Below are 24,591 nucleotides of genomic sequence, written 5' to 3' on the forward strand. Positions count from 1 at the left end.
GTCTCCACCTTTTTCAGGGATTTTAGCATGGCAGTCTGTTAGATGCATGTTGCTCCCACTCATCTTATAGAAGTGGTCTTTGCTGTGCACTCTGTGTGTAGCAATCGGTCTGTAAGGGATACCCCAAGTAATCCATATCCTCACCTGTAGAGTGGAGGATAAACATATTGAGAAGAATTTCCCACCCCAAAAAGTTAACCATATCTGAGGAAATTATTTGAAAAAGTTGTCTGTTTAGAGAGTAAAGAGAAAGTAGGCAGTAGCCAAGTGCCTTACAGTAACAGTCCACCCAGCCGGTGGCTGCTGCCCTCCAGCTTCTGTTCTCATTAGACTGGCTCCAGTGCTCTATGGTTTTTAGGTGATCAACTATCTGCAGGAGCACATATCACTGGTTTAAAATTGTAGATGCATGGAATGTCATTTTAATTTATGTACATATATTAGCCATATTAACGAACTTACAAATGACAATTCTGAAATCACAGAAACTTCAACTGCTAGTTTACCTTGAATACAGCCTCTGCTTGCTCATTGTCGTCAGTGGTAGTATCAGATCTTTCTGTATACGTAAAAATAAGGCCATGCATAAAGTTATTTCTAGAAAGAAAAAAAGTAATGCGCTTGAACTACTTTTGTATGTACATACATTGGCACTTTAGCTATATACTTAGCAGCTCTTACCATGCACTTCAGGTGTTAAGGATGACTGGTGAGAGTAGGACTGTTCTGGTGACTGTTCATCCTTTATGGTGTTGTAGGCAGGGTAATTGTCATTGACATGAAATATACCAGGGCTGTGACTGGCCTGCCCACCTCTATACTTCAGGAAAACCTCTATGGAAACAGGGGTGACTGATGCTTAATTAAACATTGAATTTGACAGAAGGCTTGATACCAAGAGAACCAAATTCATTGATCAACACACCATAAGAGAATGCAGGACAGTGACTTTCTGCCAATACACTATGTAGTTATTTGTCCCTACCTGCAAATCTATCCAGTGGCGCACAAGAACCTGCGTGAGTTTCTGAGAGGGAGATCAGACTTTGTTTTATGGCAACATCTGACTCCTTTAGTCCTAGACAGCAACAAAATAAATGGCAGCAAATAACACGACTGTCATTATTATCACTGGGCTATATTCCGTCATTGAGATGTTTACGCTTGATAGCTTTCTAAAGCTACTCACCTTTTCTTTGTTTGGTCATTTTAATAAAAGGCAGCATCATGTAAACCCTGAAAGCATTACTGCCCTTCTTGATGCTCTTGTCTTGTAGCTCTTTCACATCGGGTAAAGAGTTCAGGGCACATCGGAAGTTGGCTTTCCATGTCTTCGGATCAGGCTTGTCTATCCCAGGTTTGTATCTGCCTTGAACCAAAGGGATAAAATTAATTAATCAAAGGAAAACTGAACGGTGTCATTTTACATACAAGCAAGGATGAGCAAGTATTGTTTTATCCCAAAGGTTCTCACTACTGACTTAGAAAACATGCACAAATAGGTCAATTTGTTGCTCTTGTCAGTACAGATAAAAATTCTAGCAATTGATAAAATTATCCATATCTACAACAATGGAAATGGATTTTCCCATCCATAGATCTGAATACATCATAAACATTTAGTTTGACTTGTGTGACGTGTTTACAGGCAGATGGCTTTTCAGTGTTTCAGTTGCTATGGCCATTGTAGATTGAATATGAGAATAAGGCTCAAATCTTTGATAAGGTATAATCCATAAGGGTCATGTAAAAATGCAGAACTCTGTTCTTTAGGTCCATGATCCAAACACTAGACACAATGAAGTGGATATTTAGTGCTGACCTGGATGTATTATAATTTATAATATCAAGTATCAGTGACAAATATTGGAGCAAGCAAACTGATACATTTGCTGCTATTCTAACTTGCTTTAGAGATGTGATAAATGCACTTTACCGGCAACGGACCATGCGAAACTTGGGTATACATAATACCTTCATACCATGGTGGAAGAGAGCTTTTCATGGTGCAATCAGAGAGCTTTGTCCGTTGGTGTCTGAACTTGCTTCTTACCTGTGTGTATCGCCCAGTTTCGGAACAAAGTGGCGTCCTTCTCTATATTCCAACCATGTCGAGCCGCATGCTTCCAAGGAATCTGAAAAACTTGAGCTGTCTAAAGATCAAAGCAGAGTAGTCCAAATGGTAAACCTTTTATCTTTTCATATCTGGACTGTGACAAAAGCAGTATATTCCCAAAAGAAAGAAGTGAGACCTCTATTAGAGAGGGGACTTAAATTATATTGGCTATACCAGAAAGATATTTCACTTGAGATATGAGACCTGTTGGATATGGACCTAAGCATTTTCTGGTGTGAGTGAAGTCTTACAAAATATCTAACTTAAGCAAGATTTTTATGTATCAGACAGTGGACCTAAATGCATTTAAGTGTACAGTATAACCATACTACAAATTTACAAGAACAAAAGCAATGACAATCTGGATTATGACATTTTTATTGTAAAATTATTTAAAACATCTGAAACAATGTTTTACCTCATCACGCCAGGTGACCCCTGGGTATTTCCCAGACTGTATCTGCTCCTCAAGCCAGGGTCGCAGTCTTAGACGACCTTGATGCATCTTCTAATGAACCTAGGGTTGCAGTCTGCCTTACTTCACACCTGACATCCAATAAAACACATTTTGTACCAAAAGGTATTTGTATTATGTTCAACTACATCAACGTCTTGTCCAGGGGATTCAGCATTCAAAACTGTGCTTGATAAGTGAGTATGTGTATGTCCTGGTGATTATAAAATGAGGTGAGGAATGACCCTAAATAGTCAGGTGAATCTCTCAAAGATTATAACAAATAGAAATAAATACTGCATGACAGATTTTTTCTTAAACGATCCCACTCAACTAGTTATACAACTGACTCAATTCTGCAATCACCACACTGTTTAGAACATGCACGATTTTGTCCAACTAGACTGCTTTTAAGACATGAACCAGACCATGCTTAATAATGACTGATGTCTATGTTTTGTGATACTTATCCTTTCATATTTGACTATAATTGATCCCCTATTGATCCCCCCACTGTTTAGAATAATCCTGATAATAGCTACTTCACTAACCTGCGCATGGAATCCTCAAACCTCCTGTGTGCTCGCACTGATGGGGTTCCTTAAACTACCGGTGCCCACACTGACAGGTAGCTAGGTTTCCTGAGAAGTGCATTGTAATTTCAAGGAAACTCTATTACACCCACACAGCACCCTTTAAGGCCCCTCCTCTATGTACAGTGGAAAGAAAAAGTATGTGAACCCTTTGGAATTATCTGAATTTCTGCATAAATTGGTCATAAAATTAGATCTGATCTTCGTCTAAGTCACAACAATAGACAAACACAATGTGCTTAAACTAATAACGCACAAATGATTGTATTTCTTCTTGTCTATATTGAATACATCATTTAAACTTTCACAGTGTAGGTTGGAAAAAGTGTGTGAACCCCTAGGCTAATGACTTCTCCAAAAGCTCAGTCAGGAGTCAGCTAACCTGGAGTCCAATCAATGAGACGAGATTGGAGATGTTGGTTAGAGCTGCCCTGCCCTATAAAAAGCACTCACAAAATGTGAGTTTGCTATTCACAAGAAGCATTGCCTGATGTGAACCATGCCTTGAAGAAAAGAGATCTCAAAATACCTGTCACGACTTCGACCGAGGCAGGCTCTCCTTCCCGTTCGGGTGGCGTTCGGCGGTCGTCGTCACCGGCCTATTAGCTGCCACTGATCCTTTTCTCCCCCTCCCTATGTGTTTATTGGGTTCACCTGTTTTGTATTAGGGTTAATTAGTTGGGGTTATTAGTCAGCCGGCCCGCACGTTTCTTTGTGCGGGATTGTTTGTTTGTAAGTAGTGGTGTTGGTTTGGTGCTACGTGTTTTCTGGACTGTGTTCGTTTCCCCCGTGTCTGGGGTTGGTTAAGAAGTACACCCAGTGTGTTAGTAGGGTGGCCTAGTTTGTCCGTGTTCATTAAAGAACATTTGTATTTGCACCTGCTGTTTCCTGCGCTTTGACTTCACACTCCGACACCCAGGCCTTACAATACCTAAGATTAAGAATTGTTGACTTGCATAAAGCTGGAAATTGTTACAAAAGTATCTATAAAAGCCTTGATGTTGATCAATTCACGGTAAGACAAACTGTCTATAAATGCAAAAAGTTCAGCACTGTTGCTACTCTCCCTAGGAGTGGCCGTCTTACAAAGTTGACTGCAAGAACACAGCGCAGAATGCTCAATGAGGTTAAGCAGAATCCCAGTGTCAGCTAAAGACTTACATAAATCTCTGGGACATGCTAACATCTCTGTTGACGAGTCTACAATACCTAAAACACTAAACAAGAATGGTGTTCAAGGGAGGACGTCACGGAAGAAGCCACTGCTGTCCAAAAAAAACATTGCTGCACGTCTGAGTTTCGCAAAAGAGCATCTGGATCTTCCAAGCGCTACTGGCAAAATATTCCGTGGACAGATGAAACTACAGTTGAGTTGTTTGGAAGGAACATACAACACTATGTGTGGAGAAAAAAAGGCACAACACTCCAACATCAAAACCTCACCCCCACTGTAAAGTATGGTGGAGGGAGCATCGTGGTTAGGGCTGCTTTGCTGCCTCAGGGCCTGGACAGCTTGCTATCATTGACGGAAAAATGAATTCCCAAGTTTATCAATACATTTAGCAGGAGAATGTAAGGCTATCTGTCCACCAATTGAAGCTCAACAGATGTTGGGTGATGCAACAGGACAACAAGAAAAAACACAGAAGTAAATCAACAACAGAATGGCTTCAAGAGAAGAAAATGCGCCTTCTGGAGTGGCCCAGTTAGAGTCCTGACCTCAACCCGATTGAGATGCTGTGGCATGACCTCAAAAGAGAGGTTCACACCAAACATCCCAAGAATATTGCTGAACTGATATGGTTTTGTAAAGCGGAATGGTCCAAAATTCCTCCTGACCGTTGTGCAGTTCTGAATGGCAACTACAGAAAATGTTTGGTTGAGGTTATTGCTGCAAAAAGGAGGGTCAACCAGTTATTAAATCCAAGGGTTCACATACTTTTTCCACCCTGCACTGTGAATGTTTACACGGTGTGTTCAGTAAAGACATGAAAACGTAACATTTTTTGTTTGTTATTATTTTAAGCAGACTGCGTTTGTCTATTATTGTGACTTAGATGAAGATCAGATCAAATGACAAATCTATGCAGAAATCCAGGTAATTCCAAAGGGTTCACATATTTTTCTTGCCACTGTACATTATATACAGAAATATGACTCCCACACAAAAAAAACTAGATTGTAACAACTTGTAGCCTTACATACACTGAGTATACAAAACATGAGGAAAACCTTTCTAATATTGAGTTGCTACCCCTTTTGCCCTCAGAACACCCTCAATTTGTCGGGGCATGGGCTCTACAAGGGGTCGAAAACCGTTCCACAGGGATGCTTGCCCATGTTGACTCCATTGCTTCAGACAGTTGTGTCAAGTTGGCTGGATGTCCTTTGGGTAGTGGTCCATTGTTGATACACATGGGAAACTGTTGAGCGTGAAAAACCCAGCAGCGTTGCAGTTCTTGACACACTCAAACTGGTGCGCCTGGCACCTACTACCATACTTAGTTAAATATTTTGTCTTGACCATTCACCCTCAACGGTGCACATACACAATCCATGTCTCAATTGTCTCAAAGCTTAAAAATCCTTCTTTAACCTGTCTCCTCACCTTTATCTACACTGATTGAAGTGGATGCAACAAGTGACATCAATAAGGGATCATGCTTTCACCTGGATTCACCTGGTCAGTCTATGTCATGGAAAGAGCATGTTCTTAATGTTTTGTACACTCAGTGTATAACAGCGCTTTGGTCGGTGAAGCTTTATGCTAGAAAAGCTGTAAAATACCCAGGACATGACTCCAATGCATATGGAGATATCATTGATCCATTTCTTTGACATTCAGATTCTGAGCTAAAACCATAGTGGAGGAGACAAAAAATGCAATCTAATTCTGTCACCTTAAATTGATTAAGTTATTCACTTTCTGATTAAGCTATTCACAGGGTGGTGAAAGTGAAAATACTGCTCAGTGGCCAGGATGTGGACCATCAGACAAGACAAAGCTTTACGTGACCATTTCTTAAATTTATGAAGATAGTTTGATTACTGGCATATGCATTGAGAAGAGAAAAATACCATCTTGAGATATTATTTCAATGAATAGCTTGCATGAATGTTGTGTGATGAGGATGGATGGATACTGTGCCATGATATTGTTTGTTTACCAAATGGAACTTCAGTGTTGTGATAGAGTGTTGAGAGCTTGCAGTTTGGCTCATTGTGGCATACGGCAAAAAAATGTATCTTGTCTCCATGTGTCCACTTTCTGCTCAAGATTAATGGTCAGAATCAGTGGAGGCTGCTGAGGGGAGGACGGGTCATTACACTCGATTCTAACCAGTATTATGAGCCGTCCTCCCCTCAGCAGCCTCAGATTTCACTTGTATGTGTGTAACAGTATTGCTTCCGTCCCTCTGAGTGGAATCCTTTAAGAAACCTTAAAGCCTAAGGCTTTTTTTGCCGTTTTTCATTACCTTCACATTTTGGCTTCTACAGGCATTTATGTAAAAGGCACCATCAACTGTTTTAGGTCTATGGATTCAGCACACTGTCAGTGACAAAAAAATATGTCAAAACTAACTTTTGAGACACTTACTGTATATAAGTGATAATGTGCCATAAAGGCAAAAAAATCTAAAAACTCATATTGAAATTCTTTGTTTTTTACTTGAAAAGCACTGCAAACTATAATGAACAAGATATCCAACACCAGATTGTGGTTCACCCAGGTCTTGAGTACCTCTGTAAGTTTTAGGGGGGGAAAATGTCAAACAAACCAACAACTACTGTCCACTGTCCACAACTGCTGAATACTGTCCACATCTGCTTTTCAACAGAACAAAAATCCCAATCACACAGAATTGTCATGTCTTTCACTCACATGTTATGCCACAGTTGGAAGCCATTCCTAATGTCACATTGGGTCACCTCATTAGTGGGACTAGTTCCCCATCTACTGGCCTTTCATGTGTATTGCGCCTTAGGGAAAGACTTTATAGGCATTGTTGTTGTACATGAAGTTGCAGCTGATTTTTTTTGTTTGTTAAAGGGTCCTGTACCATCTCTTGTGGGGCACAGTGTAGTACCAAAGATTTTTACAACTACACCAAGATGGGGCTTCCGAGTGGCGCAGCAGTCTAAGGCATTGCATCTCAGTGCTAAAGGCGTCACTACAGACCCTGGTTCAACCCTGGGCTGTATCACAACCAGCTGTGATCAGGAGTCCCATAGGGCAGTGCACAATTGTCTCTTTGCTTATTTCCTTTAGGGAACGCCTACTCTGTGAAATGCACATGAGCAATAACGCAATTCGCCTTTGCTCTACTTCTAAACAAAAATTACTTTGGCAAAGTGTAAAGTCTACAAAACGCAGTCCACTCTGTCCGTAACAGATTTTAGTTTTGTGAACAGAAAACTGTGTATTGAGATCAAATGTTTAATTGATGAGAAAATTAGCAGAATGTTGGCCAAAATTGGTAGTGAGTGGAAATGTCAAGCGGATGCTTCAAATTTATACATCCGGTGAAATATCTGTCTCATTGTTCTGTCTGTGGTAGTACTGTAGTGCCCATCCACCTGGTGAAGAGGTGGTTGCCATCTCTGATCCACCTCAGTGGGGTGGTTGTTTGGTCTGGCTCATCTAAAATTGATTTAGAAATTAGTTCTACATTGTAAAAATGTTGCCACATTTCAAAAGCAGAAAATCCTTCATTACCAACATTTTTTTTCCAGTGGTGTTTTTATCCCTCCATTCAGCTCAGTGGTGTGAAGGGGATAATGTTATAACCTGCCCACCGAGGTAAAGACAGTTTCAGGTTGGATATTCAACGGATATTTGCCTGTAGATTTCCTTACATCCACCAACAGTAGTTAGGGACCGTCAACATAGTGACAAATCAAATGTTTCAAATTTCAATAGCTCTTTAACCATTACTCCGAAAACATTAAAAACTGGTTGTAGCTAACCCGATGGCATAGACACACATTGCACACACTTTCTTTTTTTGATTTACATCTCGCACTATTTTAAATTATTTATTTAGATTTTTGAATTTCAATAGCTCATTGGTCATTGGTCACCTACTGACTTCACACAAGGTTCAGAATGTCCACTCAGTGGGCCTACACATTGCACACCCTTTAGTTTGTCAATTTTCATCTCACAAGATTTTACATACATTTTTCAAAATTTTAAATTTCAATAGCTCCCTGGTCATGTGACCTAATAACTTCAAACAAGGTTCAGAATGTCCACTGACTACCCTTCTATATTGCACACCCTTTAGTTTGTCAATTTTCATCTCACAAGATTATTATTTTTTTTTTTAAATACATTTTACCCCCTTTTCTCCCCGATTTTCGTGGTATCCAATTGCTAGTAATTACTATCTTGTCTCATCGCTACAACTCCCATACGGGCTCGGGAGAGACGAAGGTTGAAAGCCATGCGTCCTCCGAAACACAACCCAACCAAGCCGCACTGCTTCTTAACACAGCGCGCCTCCAACCTGGAAGCCAGCCGCACCAATGTGTCGGAGGAAACACCGTGCACCCGGCTCCCTTGGTTAGCGCGCACTGTGCCCGGCCCGCCACAGGAGTTGCTGGTGCGCGATGAGACAAGGATATCCCTACCGGCCAAACCCTCCCTAACCCGGACGACGCTAGGCCAATTGTGCGTCGCCCCACGGACCTCCCGGTCGCGGCCGGCTGCGACAGAGCCTGGGCGCGAACCCAGAGTCTCTGGTGGCGCAGCTAGCGCTGCGATGCAGTGCCCTGGACTACTGCGCCACCCGGGAGGCCATCTCACAAGATTTTACATGAATTTTTCAAAATGTAAAAACATTCAATGCAGTATGACGAATTAGCCATCCATTGTGTTATATCAAATCAGCCAAGATCTCAGAAAAAAAATTGTAGACCTCCACAATTTCCAAACGCCTGAACGTACCACGTTCATCTGTACAAACAATAGTACTCAAGTATAAACACCATGGGTCCACGCAGCCGTCATACCGCTCAGGAAGGAGATGCGTTCTGTCTCCTAAAGATGAACGTACTTTGGTGCGAAAAGTGCAAATCAATCCCAGAACAACAGCAAAGGACCTTGTGAAGATGCTGGAGTACAAAAGTATCTATATCCACAGTAAAACGAGTCCTATATCGACATAACCTGAAAGGCCGCTCAGCAAGGAAGAAGCCACTGCTCCAAAACCGCCATAAAAAAAGCCAGACTATGGTTTGCAACAGCACATGGGGACAAAGATCATACTTTTTGGAGAAATGTCCTCTGGTCTGATGAAACAAAAATAGAACTGTTTGGCCATAATGACCATCGTTATGTTTGGAGGAAAAAGGGGGACGCTTGCAAGCCGAAGAACACCATCCCAAACATGAAGCACGGGGGTGGCAGCCTCATGTTGTGGGGGTGCTTTGCTGCAGGAGGGACTGGTGCACTTCACAAAATAGATGGCATCATGAGGGAAGAAAATGATGTGGATATATTGAAGCAACATCTCAAGACATAAGTCAGGAAGTTAAAGCTTGGTCGCAAATGGGTCTTCCAGATAGACAAGCATACTTCCAAAGTTGTTGCAAAATGGCTTAAGGACAACAAAGGGAATGCTACCAAATACTAATTGAGTGTATGTAAACTTCTGACCCACTGGGAATGTGATGAAAGAAATAAAAGCTGAAATAAATCATTCTCTCTACTATTATTCTGACATTTCACATTCTTAAAATTAAGTGGTGATCCTAACTAACCTAAGACAGGGAATTTTTACTTGGATTAAATGTTAGGAAAAGTGAAAAACTGAGTTTTAATGTATTTGGCTGAGGTGTATGTAAACTTCTGACTTCAACTGTATATATGCCTTGTTAGGGAGATTAAGTATCATACATAAGGTGTTATGTAGTCAAAAAAGTGTGTTATTGTTGACAATACTGTGTTTACATGATGACACACACTATTTACTTTAAAGTGACAGAAGGACCATAAATATTCAAGTGTACGTCATCAGAAACATTCAACTACAATTCCAGTTAACTACATAATGATATTACATGTCCTTAGACTTGGTTAGGTGCACATCTAATGTACTTGTTCATCTTTCATACTGTATGAATTTTTTTACACAATATGTTTTGAATTGTGATTAAACAAATGCGTATTGTCATGTTATGACTAGTATTTATTACCTCACCCATAAGCATTTGTGGGGCTGCAGAGTTTTAAACTCTGAATGATGGAGAAGGAAAGAGGACTTTTTGTCTGTAGACCTCACAACAGCAACCGTCACCTCGCAATTGTTTCTTCGCCGCAGAGCTGTGACCTGCAATATGCAAATGAAACACATTTAGAAGAGTTATTGCCCTCTTAAACATGAACTGAAAACAAAATATCGCAATCCTTTAACATTTGGGGAAAAAAACATTGTCACTTTGTGCTTGCATGTCATCTTTCTAGTCCTCTAGAGTCTCTGCATCACCTTCTGTCCCTGTCTGGAGTAATGATCTAGTTGGTGTTGACTGAATTTCTGGCCATCATCAATATTTCCCTTTCCATTGTCATCTTTATTTGCCAGTTTCATGACACGCTCTGTTTCTAATGTGTTGTTAACTCTGTAATTTTGTTGTTGTATGTTTTCTGTAATGGCAATAACAAGTAAATGAATCACTATGTCGATACCTTTACGTCACTCAGAAATACAAAAAGTTATCAAAATGTAAGTTGATCACTGCACAGGAAAACTGTAGTTTCAACGTGTAGTTGTGGTTGGAATGTTATACATTTTGGTGTTACACAAAAGACATAGGAATTTATTTTCCCAGTTAGAAATAGTAGGTCATGCATCAAATAACTATTTTCATCAGAAAAACAAACCCTCAAATGCACTATAGCATTTTGTACGTTGTCTGCAGGTGGCTTGTTGTGAATGCACTCAAATATCAAGTCATTATCAAGTTATGTAAACTGCATGCTAATACTCACAGTAGAAGGATTTGTGTTAATGTGCAGTATATGAAAGTGATGCTATGAAAATGATTATTTCACGTTATCAAGCTCACTCTGACTGACAAATCCCTGCCTATTACTGTGATTAAAAAGAGCATATGAAACATTGTTTTTCATGAGGCCTACCTGAGCGCCTTCCTTTAAGCACCTCTGTTTGAACACCTCTCCTGTCCTTGATCCATTCCACATACAGCCATTTGCGGATCTTTTCAGTGTCCATGTGAAAGATAGTTATTGCGAGAATGGAACATTTGTTAAATAAAAAAATAAAAAAGTTTAACACCCATGTAAATGAAGGCCTGCAAAGCTTACAGATTTAAGTCTAATAGCATTAGATGAAAGTAGACAAACATCAGAGTGTGCGATATGAAGGCATAGTCAGTGGACATTCTGAACCTTGTTTGAAGTCATTAGGTCACATGACCAAGGAGCTATTGAAATTATACATTTTAAAACATTCATGTAAAATCATGTTAGATGAAAATGGACAAACTAAAGGCTGTACAATATGTAGGCCCACTGAGTGGACATTCTGAACCTTGTTTGAAGTTAGTAGGTCACATGACCAAGGAGCTATTGAAATTCGAATGTAAAAAAGTTTGCACTTTGTTTATGCTCCCTAACTAATTCAACTAGGAATACAAAATGCTGCTCACAGTTCCACATATTTATTCGCTTTGGAAAGCGAATTAATGTCCAAAACGTGAAAATAAGACCCGTGCAATGTTTGAAAGCGCGAATATCCGTTGAATATCCAACTTCAAACTGTCTTTACCTCGGTAACCTGCCCTATGCTATTGTTTTCTTGTAGTGGTAGCGGTTTAGAGGAAGTTCTGTGCTGTGAAAATGTAGTATATTTGGCATTCAATGTACATTTTCTTTGCTGTAGCCTATGGGCCTATTCTAATATAAAATAAACCCTGTATCACCAAGTGTGTATATTGTCAATATCAATATAGTGAAATAATAAAATGCCTTGGGGTTGAGGAAAGTCCTGTGCTGTGAAAATATAGCATAGTATGCTACATTGTAGATTTTTTTTTGCTGTAGCCTCTAATGATATAGGCCTTTTTCAATATAAAATCAACACTGTATCACCAAATGTGTATATTTGAATTTACAATTGAATTTATCAGTTAAATATATATAGTAACGGAACAAAGTTATTGTAGACTAGGCTAATAAAATGCATTGGACGTTACGTTATCGACACAGTAAATAGTAAATGTTTTAAAATAAACCAAATAGCCAATGCGTTACGACACAGTAAATATTTCCAAATAATATTACAAGTATAACAAGAAAACTGTCTGGATCAGATTATCTCTTTCCTTCTTACATTTCTTCAAAGTTGCATCTAACGCTTGTTTCGTGGTGAATGATTTACTTTCCATATTTCTTCATGCACAAAACAAACAAAAACATAATATCTGCCTCACCGCGACTAAGAGTTCCATCACTCACTTGCAGCGTTCAAAACATCTGGGAACTCGGATAATATAGAATGCCATTAGCTAACTGAAAAATCCTGTTTAGTTTTTTTCCCTTAGCACTACACAGCTGATTGAAATAATCAAAGCTTGATGATGTGTTTGTTATTTAAATAAGCTGTAAAGGACCAAGTTTGGGAAACCCTGGTATAGAAAAAGGCCCGAGTTCCCGAGTTGGAATTCCGAGTTGAATGACCGTTCAAATCGATCTTTCCCAGTCGGGGGTCGTTTTTTTCCGAGTTCCATTGGTTTTCAACGCACTGAAGTCGGAAATGTCCGAAATGTCCGAGTTCCCAGAAAGCCGATTCTAGATTATATTTTGGATTGGAGATGTTTGATATGAGTCTGGAAGGAGAGTTTACAGTCTAACCAGACACCTAGGTATTTGTAGTTGTCCACGTATTCTAGGTCAGAACCGTCCAGAGTAGTGATACTAGTCGGGCGGGCGGGTGCGGGCAGCGAACGTTTGAAAAGCATGCATTTGGTTTTGCTAGCGTTTAAGAGCAGTTGGAGGCCACAGAAGGAGTGTTGTATGGCATTGAAGCTCGTTTGGAGGTTAGTTAACACAGTGTCCAAAGAAGGGCCAGATGTATACAGAACGGTGTCGTCTGCGTAGAGGTAGATCAGGGAATCACCCGCAGCAAGAGCGACATCGTTGATATACAGAGAAAAGAGTCGGCCCGAGAATTGAACCCTGTGGCACCCCCATAGAGACTGCCAGAGGTCCGGACAACAGGCCCCCCGATTTTACACACTGAACTCTGTCTGTGAAGTAGTTGGTGAACCAGGCGAGGCAGTCATTTGAGAAACCAAGACTATTGAGTCTGCCGATAAGAATACGGTGATTGACAGTCGAAAGCCTTGGCCAGTCGATGAGGACGGCTGCACAGTACTGTCTTTTATCGATGGCGGTTATGATATCGCTTAGTACCTTGAGCGTGGCTGAGGTGCACCTGTGACCAGCTCGGAAACCGGATTGCACAGCGGAGAAGGTACGGTGGGATTCGAAATGGTCAGTGATCTGTTTATTAACTTGCCTTTCAAAGACTTTAGAAAGGCAGGGCAGGATGGATATAGGTCTGTAACAGTTTGGGGTCTAGAGTGTCACCCCCTTTGAAGAGGGTTTCCAATCTTTAGGGATCTCAGACGAAACGAAAGAGAGGTTGAACAGACTGGTAATAGGGGTTGCAACAATGGCGGCGGATAATTTTAGAAAGAGAGGGTCCAGATTGTCTAGCCCAGCTGATTTGTTCGGGTCCAGGTTTTGCAGCTCTTTCAGAACATCCACAATCTGGATTTGGTTGAAGGAGAAGCTGGGAGGCTTGGGCAAGTAGCTGCGAGGGGTGCAGAGCTGTTGGCCGGGGTTGGGGTAGCCAGGAGGAAAGCATGGCCAGCCGTAGAGAAATGCTTATTAACATTTTCGATTATCATGGATTTATCGGCGGTGACCGTGTCGCCTAGCCTCAGTGCAGTGGGCAGCAGGGAGGAGGTACTCTTGTTCTCCATGGACTTTACTGTGTCCTAAAACTTTTTGGAGTAAGAGCTACAGGATGCAAATTTCTGTTTGAAAAAGCTAGCCTTTGCTTTCCTGACTGGCTGTGTGTATTGGTTCCTGACTTCCCTGAACAGTTGCATATCGCGGGGACTATTCGATGCTATTGCAGTCCGCCACAGGATGTTTTTGTGCTGGTCAAGGGCAGTCAGGTCTGGAGTGAACGAAGGGCTATATCTGTTCTTAGTTCTACATTTTTGGAAAGGGGCATGCTTTTTTAAGATGGTGAGGAAATTACTTTTAAAGAACGACCAGGCATCCTCGACTGACGGGATGAGGTCAATATCCTTCCAGGATATCTGGGCCAGGTCGATTAGAAAGGCCTGCTTGCAGAAGTGTTTTAGGGAGCGTTTAACAGTGATGAGGGGTGGTCGTTTGACCACGGACCCATAGCGGATGCAGGCAATGAGGCAGTGATCGCTGAGATCCTGATTGAAAACCGCAGAGGTGTATTTGGAGGGCAAGTTGGTCAGGATAATATCTATGAAGGTGCCCATGTTTACGGATTTAGGGTTGTACCTGTGGTTTCCTTGATAATTTGTGTGAGATTGAGGGCATCTAGCTTAGATTGTAGGACTGCCAGGGTGTTAAGCATATCCCAGTTTAGGTCACCTAACAGAACGAACTCTGAAGATAGATGGGGGGCAATCAATTCACATATGGTGCCCAGGGCACAGCTAGGAGCTGAGGGGGGTCTATAACAGGCGACAACAGTGAGAGACTTATTTCTGGAGAGATTCATTTTTAAAATTAGAAGCTCGAACTGTTTGGGCATAGACCTGGAAAGTATGACAGAACTTTGCAAGCTATTTCTGCAGTAGATTGCAACTCCTCCCCCTTTGGCAGTTATATATTGACGGAAAATGTTGTAGTAGGGTATGTAAATCTCAGAATTTTTGGTGGCCTTCCTAAGCCAGGATTCGGACACTGCAAGGACATCAGGGTTGGCGGAGTGTGCTAAAGCAGTGAGTAAAACAAACTTAGGGAGGAGGCTTCTGATGTTAACATGCATGAAACCAAGGCTTTTTCGATTACAGAAGTCAACAAATGAGAATGCCTGGGGACACGCAGGGCCTGGGTTAGCCTCCACATCACCCGAAGAGCAGAGGAGGAGTAGGATGAGGGTACGGGTAAAGGCTAGCTAAACTGGTCGTCTAGTGCGTTGGGGACAGAAAATAAAAGGAGCAGATTTCTGGGCGTGGTAGAATAGATTCAGGGCATATGCAGACAGGGGTATGGTGGGGTGCGGGTACAGTGGAGGGTTTTTCTTTATTTTTACTATTTTCTACATTTAATCAGAACAACAGTTTTCATCTGTGCTAACATAGTTGCAAAAGGGTTTTCTAATGATCAATTAGCCTTTTAAAATGATAAACTTGGATTAGCTAACACAGCGTGCCATTGGAACACAGGAGTGATGGTTGCTGATAATGGGCCTCTGTACGCCTATGTAGATATTCCATTAAAAATCAGCCGTTTCCAGCTACAATAGTTATTTACAACATTAACAATGTCTACACTGTATTTCTGATCAATTTGATGTTATTTTAACAGACAAAAAAAATCTAATGCTTTTCTTTCAAAAACAAGGACATTTCTAAGTGACCAAACTTTTGAACAGTAGTGTATGTCTGCATCATTTCCAATCCCCCATATATTTTGGGGGTAAATATACAGTACCAGTCAAAAGTATGGACACACCTACTAATTACAGGGTTTTTCTTTATTTTACTATTTTCTACATTGTAAAATAATAGCGAAGACACCAAAACTATGGAAAAACACATATGGAATCATGTAGTAACCAAAAAAGTGTTTAACAAATCAAAATATATTTTAGATTTGACATTCTTCAAAGTAGCCACCATTTTCCTTGATGAAAGCCTTGCACACTCTTGGCATTCTTTGCACACTCCATTGCTTTTCCAACAGTCTTGAAGGTATGGTGGTAGGGTATTTGTATATTTATTTTTCAAGCAAACTATAAGAGAGTTGTACTCCAGTCTAGTAGGTGGCGGTAATGCAACATATTGGATGCCAACCGCCGTTAAACCTCATCGAAGAAGAAGACCGCTCTCGTTGACTTCTCAAACCCCAGCCTGATCTGTTTGGTCTGTTTCGCAAGCATTCCCGGAAGTGTTGCGATGTTGCGCCTCTGGGTTTAGAAACTCTGTGACTTAACGCTCATGCATGTTTTCTGTTGCAAAACGCATCGCTACCGTGTGCCCTAATCAAATGAATATGACCCTACCCAACTACGGGATCCCGCTTGGGTTTTACAGAAATAAAAAACATGGCTTCCACATACAGTGATGAATGGAGAGCAGTGTGTGACATGTTTTGTAATGCTCAAGATCTCTTTGAAGTAGAATCAAGAAAAGACCCAGAAAACTACCCTTTTCGATCAAAGTATAAGGCAAGGGAGCTTTTAGAAGATATATACTGCTCCTTGAAGAATTTCGATGTCGGTGAACACGAGAGCGTCAATGATGAAGCAGACCAGCGCCCGACAGATCAGCCCATTGACCGAGGAAATGAGGAGAGCTTTGGGAGAGGCCACTGTGGAGACTCCCCAGACGGATCAAGAGTAGCTAAACTCGGGACGGTGGAGTATTATCTTGGTGTAAACCACGTTGAAACAGAAGAGCTGTCTGCTGGAGAGGAACATTTTATGAATTGCATGACATTGCAGGAAAAGTGCAGCATATCACCAGAGAACATGTCTTTGTTCATCCAAGTCAGGGTAATGACAGCTAAAACCTATGTTGGCCTTCATTAAGCATGCAACTAGCAGTCCAGTGCATAAAATGTGCCTAATCTATGCACACACATTGGCATTGGCTAAAGATAATGAAAATAATGAAGTAGTCAAATGTTGTGGACTGACATATATATATCTTTTTTTTTTTTTGAATCAACTGGGCATTCTGTGGGCAGGTAGGGATGAAATTGAGAGAACCCAAGGATTTTTGGAAACTGCAGAAGCATTGTATATTTGTTACATACTGCTAGCTACCTAGAGCTACCCGGAACCCTACTAATTCCACGACTGGGCTATCGACGTCACGAAGAGGCAAAAACAGACTTACCTCCATCGCGACATCCCCCAAAGGCTAACTTGCTAGCCCCGGTCTGCTAACTGCTAGCTTGTCGGCCCCGGTCTGCTAACTGCTAGCTTGCCTGCCACGGTTTGCTAACTGCTAGCTTGCCTTCCCGGTCTGCTAACTGCTAGCCCCTGCTAACTGCTTGCTTGCTAACCCGGTCTGCTAACTGCTAGCTTGCCAGCCCCGGTCTGCTAACTGCTAGCTTGTTTAGCCCCGGCCTACTAACTGTTAGCTTGTTAGCATCGGCCTGCTAACTCTCTGAATCGCCGTGTCCCCAGTAAGCCCAACCACTCACTGGACCCATATGTTCACTTGGCTACGCATGCCTCTCTCTAATATCAATATGCCTCGTCCATTACTGTCCTGGTTAGTGATTACTGTCTTATTTCACTGTAGAGCCTCTAACCTTGCTCAATATGCCTTAACCAACCATGTTGTTCCACCTCCTACATATGCGATGACATCACCTGGTTTAAACGTCTCTAGAGACTATATCTCTCTCATCATTACTCAATGCCTAGGTTTACCGCTAATGTACTCACATCCTTCCTTACCTTTGTCTGTACACTATGCCTTGAATCTATGCTATCGAGCCCAGAAACCTGCTCCTTTTACTCTCTCTTCCGAACGTGCTAGATGGCCAGTTCGTATAGCATTTAGTCGTACCCTTATCCTACTTCTCCTCTGTTCCTCTGGTGATGTAGAGGTTAATCCAGGTCCTGCAGTACCTAGACCCACTCCCACTCCCCAGGTGCTCTCATTTGTTGACTTCTGTAACCGTAAAAGCCTTGGTTTCACGCATGTTAACATTAGAAGCCTACTCCCTAAGTTTGTTTTACTCACTGATTTAGCACACTCTGCCAACCCGGATGTCTTAGCCGTGTCTGAATCCTGGCTTAGGAAAACCACCAAAAACCCTGAAATCTCCATCGCAAACTATAAAATTTTCCGCCAAGATAGAACTGCCAAAGGGGGCGGTGTTGCAATCTACTGCAAAGATAGCCTGCAGAGTTCTGTATTACTATCCAAGTCTGTACCCAAACAATTCGAGCTTCTACTTCTAAAAATTCCCCTTTCCAGAAACAAGTCTCTTACTGTTGCCACTTGCTATAGACCTCCCTCTGCCCCCAGCTGTACCCTCGATACCATATGTGAATTGATTGCCCCCATCTATCTTCTGAGCTCGTGCTACTAGGTGACCTAAACTGGGACATGCTTAATTTCTTTGGGCTGCAAGCCCGAAGCCGGGCACAATATGACAACAGCCACTTCAAGTGCAGGGCGCGAAATTCAAAAGATATTTTTTTGAAATATTTAACTTTCACACATTAACAAGTCCAATACAGCATATGAAAGATAAACATCTTGTGAATCCAGCCAACATGTCCGATTTTTTAAATGTTTTACAGCGAAAACACCACGTATATTTATGTTAGCTCACCACCAAATACAAAAAAGGACAGACATTTTTCACAGCACAGGTAGCATGCACAAAACCAACCTAACTAACCAAGAACCAACCAAACTAACCAAGAAACAACTTCATCAGATGACAGTTTTATAACATGTTATTCAATAAATCTATGTTTTGTTCGAAAAATGTGCATATTTGAGCTATAAATCAGTTTTACATTGCAGCTACCATCACAGCTACCGTCAGAAATAGCACCGAAGCAGCCAGAGTAATTACAGACACCAACGTCAAATACCTAAATACTCATCATAAAACATTTCTGAAAAATACATGGTGTACAGCAAATGAAAGACAGGCATCTTGTGATTCCAGCCAATATTTCCGATTTCTTAAGTGTTTTACAGCGAAAACACAATATAGCATTATATTAGCTTACCACAATAGCCAGAAACACAAGCCATTTACCAGCAGCAAATGTTAGCGATCGTAACAAACCAGCAAAAGATATATAATTTTTGACTAACCTTGATAAGCTTCATCAGATGACAGTCCTATAACATCAGGTTATACATACACTTATGTTTTGTTCGAAAATGTGCATATTTAGAGCTGAAATCAGTGGTTATACATTGTGCTAACGTAGCATCTTTTTCCCAGAATGTGCGGATATTTTTATGACACTCAACTATTCTGACCAAATAACTATACATAAACGTTACTAAAAAATACATGTTGTATAGGAAATGTTAGATACACTAGTTCTTAATGCAATCGCCGTGTTAGAATTCTAAAAATAACTTCATTACGACATCCAGCTTAGTTATAGCGAGAGAGTGCCCAAAATCTGGGCGCAAACTACTAGTACAACATGTTCGACAGATATATGAAATAGCATCATAAAATGGGTCCTACTTTTGACGATCTTCCATCAGAATGTTGTACAAGGGGTCCTTTGTCCAGAACAATCGTTGTTTGGATTTAGAATGTCCTCTTCTCCAGTCAATTAGCACGGAAAGCTAGCAAAGTGGCGCGAAGCTCTCCTTCCTGAACATACGCAGACAAAGCAACACGCCTAACGTCCCGGAAAAAATTTAATAATCTAATAAAACTATATTGAAAAAACATACTTTACGATGATATTGTCACATGTATCAAATAAAATCAAAGCCGGAGATATTAGTCGTCTATAACGACAGCTTATCAGAAGGCAATACCAGGTCCCTTCTCGCGCTCTCCAGAAAACAGGAAACTGGTGACACGTCATACAAAGAGCTTTTATTCGACCCCAGATCAAGTTATAGAAAGAGAAGAGAAGAGAATTTCAATAAGCATTTCTCTACGGCTGTCCATGCTATCCACCTGGCTACCCCTACCCCGGTCAACAGCCCGGCACCCTCCACAGCAACCCGCCAAAGCCCCCACCATTTCTCCTTCACCCAAATCCAGATAGCTGATGTTCTGAAAGAGCTGCAAAATCTGGACCCCTACAAATCAGCCGGGCTAGACAATCTGGACCCTCTCTTTCTAAAATTATCTGCTGAAATTGTTGCAACCCCTATTACTAGCCTGTTTAACCTCTCTTTCGTATCGTCTGAGATTCCCAAAGATTGTAAAGCTGCCGCGGTCATCCCCCTCTTCAAAGGGGGTGACACTCTAGACCCAAACTGCTACAGACCTATATCTATCCTACCCTGTCTTTCTAAGGTCTTCGAAAGCCAAGTTAACAAACAGATTACCGACCATTTTGAATCCCACCGTACCTTCTCCGCTATGCAATCTGGTTTCAGAGCTGGTCATGGGTGCACCTCAGCCACGCTCAAGGTCCTAAACGACATCATAACTGCCATCGATAAGAGACAGTACTGCGCAGCCGTATTCATCGACCTGGCCAAGGCTTTCGACTCTGTCAATCACCACATTCTTATTGGCAGACTCAACAGCCTTGGTTTCTCAAATGATTGCCTCGCCTGGTTCACCAACTACTTCTCTGATAGAGTTCAGTGTGTCAAATCGGAGGGCCTGTTGTCCGGGCCTCTGGCAGTCTCTATGGGGGTGCCACAGGGTTCAATCCTCGGGCCGACTCTTTTCTCTGTATACATCAATGATGTTGCTCTTGCTGCTGGTGATTCTCTGATCCACCTCTACGCAGACGACACCATTCTGTATACTTCTGGCCCCTCTTTGGACACTGTGTTAACTAACCTCCAAACGAGCGTCAATGCCATACAACTCTCCTTCCGTGGCCTCCAACTGCTCTTAAACGCAAGTAAAACTAAATGCATGCTATTCAACCAATCACTGCCCGCACCTGCTAGCCCGTCCAGCATCACTACTCTAGACGGCTCTGACTTAGAATACGTGGACAACTACAAATACCTAGGTGTCTGGTTAGACTGTAAACTCTCCTTCCAGACTCACATTAAGCATCTCCAATCTAAAATTAAATCTAGAATCGGCTTCCTATATCGCAACAAAGCATCCTTCACTCATGCTGCCAAACATACCCTCGTAAAACTGACCATCCTACCGATCCTCGACTTCGGGGATGTCATCTATCAAATAGCCTCCAACACTCTACTCAACAAACTGGATGCAGTCTATCACAGTGCCATCCGTTTTGTCACCAAAGCCCCATACACTACCCACCATTGCGACCTGTACGCTCTCGTTGGTTGGCCTTCGCTTCATACTCGTGGCCAAACCCACTGGCTACAGGTTATCTACAAGTCTCTGCTAGGTAAAGCCCCGCCTTATCTCAGCTCGCTGGTCACCATAGCAGCACCCACTCGTAGCACGCGCTCCAGCAGGTATATCTCACTGGTCACCCCCAAAGCCAATTCCTCCTTTGGTCGTCTTTCCTTCCAGTTCTCTGCTGCCAATGACTGGAACGAACTGCAAAAATCTCTGAAGCTGGAAACACTTATCTCCCTCACTAGCTTTAAGCACCAGCTGTCAGAGCAGCTCACAGATTACTGCACCTGTACATAGCCCATCTATAATTTAGGCCAAAAAACTACCACTTCCCCTACTGTATTTATTTATTTATTTTGCTCCTTTGCACCCCATTATTTCTATTTCTACTTTGCACATTCTTCCACTGCAAATCTACCATTCCAGTGTTTTACTTGCTATATTGTATTTACCTCGCCACCATGGCCTTTTTTTGCCTTTACCTCCCTTATCTCACCTCATTTGCTCACATTGTATATAGACTTATTTTTCTACTGTATTATTGACTGAATGTTTTGTTTATTCCATGTGTAACTCTGTGTTGTTGTATGTGTCAAATTGCTATGCTTTATCTTGGCCAGGTCGCAGTTGCAAATGAGAACTTGTTCTCAACTAGCCTACCTGGTTAAATAAAGGTGAAATAAATTATTTATTTTTTAAACATGAAAGAGGTAAGCATGAGACTGTCTATGTGCAATTTGCCTGCCTATGCATAATTTTCCTACATTATCATTTTCTTTCTGGGGTAAGAGCAAGCAGCAGCATCATCATCATCAGGCCTCATCATCTGTCATCTGGAAGGCCAGCTGTGGTGCATTCTATGTGGTTTACTGTCCCGGCATACTGAATCCTATGGCATCTGTTTAAATGTGACCTTGACAATTCAGAGTGGATAATCTATAGTTTTTTTTCCCCCTCCCCTTTTTTTCGCAACTCCCAATGGACCTCACTGAGTTCTTTGTGGCAGAGGAAGATGCATTACCACAACAGGAGAGGATAAAGAGGTAGAGAAGTCATTCTAGTGTGGAGTCTTTCATAAATGACAGAAAGAAGTGACGTTGCTCTTTTAACTTTAACTTTTCACTCTCTTCAAACAGATTTGAAATGGCCTACACCCACACACTGTACTATCTTGCACAAATGTACAAGAACTTGGAGCTGTATGAGAAGCTGGGGGCAACTGACACAGCACTCTTCAGAGACAGCTGGAATTCAACCAGTTCATTCCTCTGGAATGGGCCATCAACGCTGCCACGTTACCGCAATATTACATCACCAAGGTAAATTATAAACTGTATGTAATCTCTTCATCAAGATGAATTACTTATCATTTCTTTACAGTGCGTAAATGACTTGATTTCTTTATAATGACATTTCTATAGATTAAACATATTTCTCTTCCCACCACTTTGTCTGCCAGACCCTCTACATGGAGGGCAGGCACTGTCTATCTGCTGCCATTGTCATAGCAGGCCTAGCTGGAGAGGTCCCCTCAGAAGCCGCTGCCCAGGAGAGTAAGTTCTCACTCTAAAGTTATATACTCAGCCTTGACTGTATATGTTCATTCTGAAATGTTTGTATGTTGTCGATCATTCTGTACTCATTAACACACATCTCAAACCTTTGTGTTTAGGTGAAGATGAGGCTGAGAAACGAGACCAACTTAGACAGAAGAGAGCCGAAATTGCAAGGTGTTGGATAAAATACTGTCTTCATTTGTTGCAAGATGCCAAGAAACTTCTCGAGGTAATTTAGACATCTTTAAACAATATGTAATTTCGTAGATGAGTAGCCTATATTGTGAGACAATATCTAATTTGTATGCCTGCTGCTCTGTGCAGGACAACATTGGAGAGCTAGAGGTGGATCGACAGGCGGAGCTGAGAGCGACACAGCTACAAGAGGAGGAGGAGGAGAAGGAGAGAGGAAGGAAGAGTGCTGTTCTGTTTGGTTCCATTGACACCTTTGACTCCATCTGTGGCCTGGAAGAGAAGGTGAGTTGTGTGTTCCTCGTCAACTTTGAGGAGGCCCGCGCAATCTTTCTGGTTGGCCAGGCCTACGTAAACCAAGCTAAGGAGTACTTTGAGATGGATGGCCAGGTCACAGATCACATTGAGATTCTGCAGGACCACAGCGCTCTCTTCAAGGCCCTGGCATTCTTTGAGGAGGACCTGAAGCGGCGCTGCAAGATGCACAAGTGGCGGGTGGACATGATGGAGCCCTTCTGCAAAGATCTGAACGCCCAGTACTACCTCCTCATCTGCCGCCAGCTGCAGTTTGAGCTGGCCGAGGACCTACTACGAGATGATGGATCTGAAGCTGGCCATGGCCAACAAGCAGGACGACCTGGACGCTCACACGGTCAAGACGTTTAACCACCTCTGCTCCTCCTCCACCAGGTTCTACCAGATGTTCCTCGACTGAGTCAGCTCGCCAGAGGGCAAGTGGCCGGATAAATTGGAGGACGAGGTACTGAGGCCGGTCCTTGTGGCTAAGTTACGGGTGGCTCGTCTCCACAGCAGGCTTATCTCGACCAGCACAACCGTTCAGCTGGAGAACCTGAACTGCTCCCTGGAGTGCTACAATTTTGTGGTCCAGTACTGCAAGGACAACCCAGAGGCCAAAATCGCCATCGAGACAGAGCTGGAGCTGAGCGAAGAGATGACCAGCCTTCTGCCGCTCAAGATCAACCGACTCAAGGCAAAGATGGCCTCCTCTAACTGACTCTGAATGTGCCCTAAACTCCACACTACAACGCCTGGTTAAACACCCCTATCATATATTAAATATGTCATTCTCCTCAATCCCCATTTGATGTTCTGCATTTCCTGATGACTAATTAACCACACCTTTTAATAACTGAAAATAATTAGTTATATGCATGATGCCACATTCATTGCCTAATTTATTTGTTCTCCTGGCTGGTGAAAATAACTATAATGTTGTATGGTTTGTAGATATGTAGCTAAAAACAATATAATGGAAACATGAATTAACTGATGTGATATTTGTTTTGAAAAGGATCTGTCTATTTCCAACTGACTACCGAATCCCTAAATAAACATAACTTGCAAATAACCTTTTCTTGCCTCTCAAAAGCTTTCATTGTTGGAAGTTATTT

The 24,591-nt window shown here is 41.9% G+C and overlaps 1 protein-coding gene and 1 pseudogene across 1 annotated transcript; one reads left to right on the forward strand and one right to left on the reverse strand.

The window, feature by feature from the left end:
- Positions 1-64: 64 nt before the first annotated feature.
- irf1a (interferon regulatory factor 1a) lies at positions 65-2,621 on the reverse strand. The gene is made up of 8 exons (XM_038992053.1): positions 2,535-2,621; positions 2,054-2,153; positions 1,190-1,369; positions 986-1,078; positions 682-834; positions 507-559; positions 277-370; positions 65-144 (listed from the first exon to the last, which is right to left on the reverse strand). The coding sequence occupies exons 1-8, from the start codon at positions 2,619-2,621 to the stop codon at positions 65-67; spliced, it is 840 nt and encodes a 279-aa protein (XP_038847981.1).
- A 13,894-nt stretch (positions 2,622-16,515) lies between these two features.
- LOC120045936 lies at positions 16,516-24,196 on the forward strand (annotated as a pseudogene).
- The last annotated feature ends 395 nt before the right edge of the window (positions 24,197-24,591 follow it).

This window comes from Salvelinus namaycush, chromosome 4 (genome assembly GCF_016432855.1).
Source record: "Salvelinus namaycush isolate Seneca chromosome 4, SaNama_1.0, whole genome shotgun sequence".
In the NCBI taxonomy this organism is placed as follows: Eukaryota; Metazoa; Chordata; class Actinopteri; order Salmoniformes; family Salmonidae; genus Salvelinus; species Salvelinus namaycush.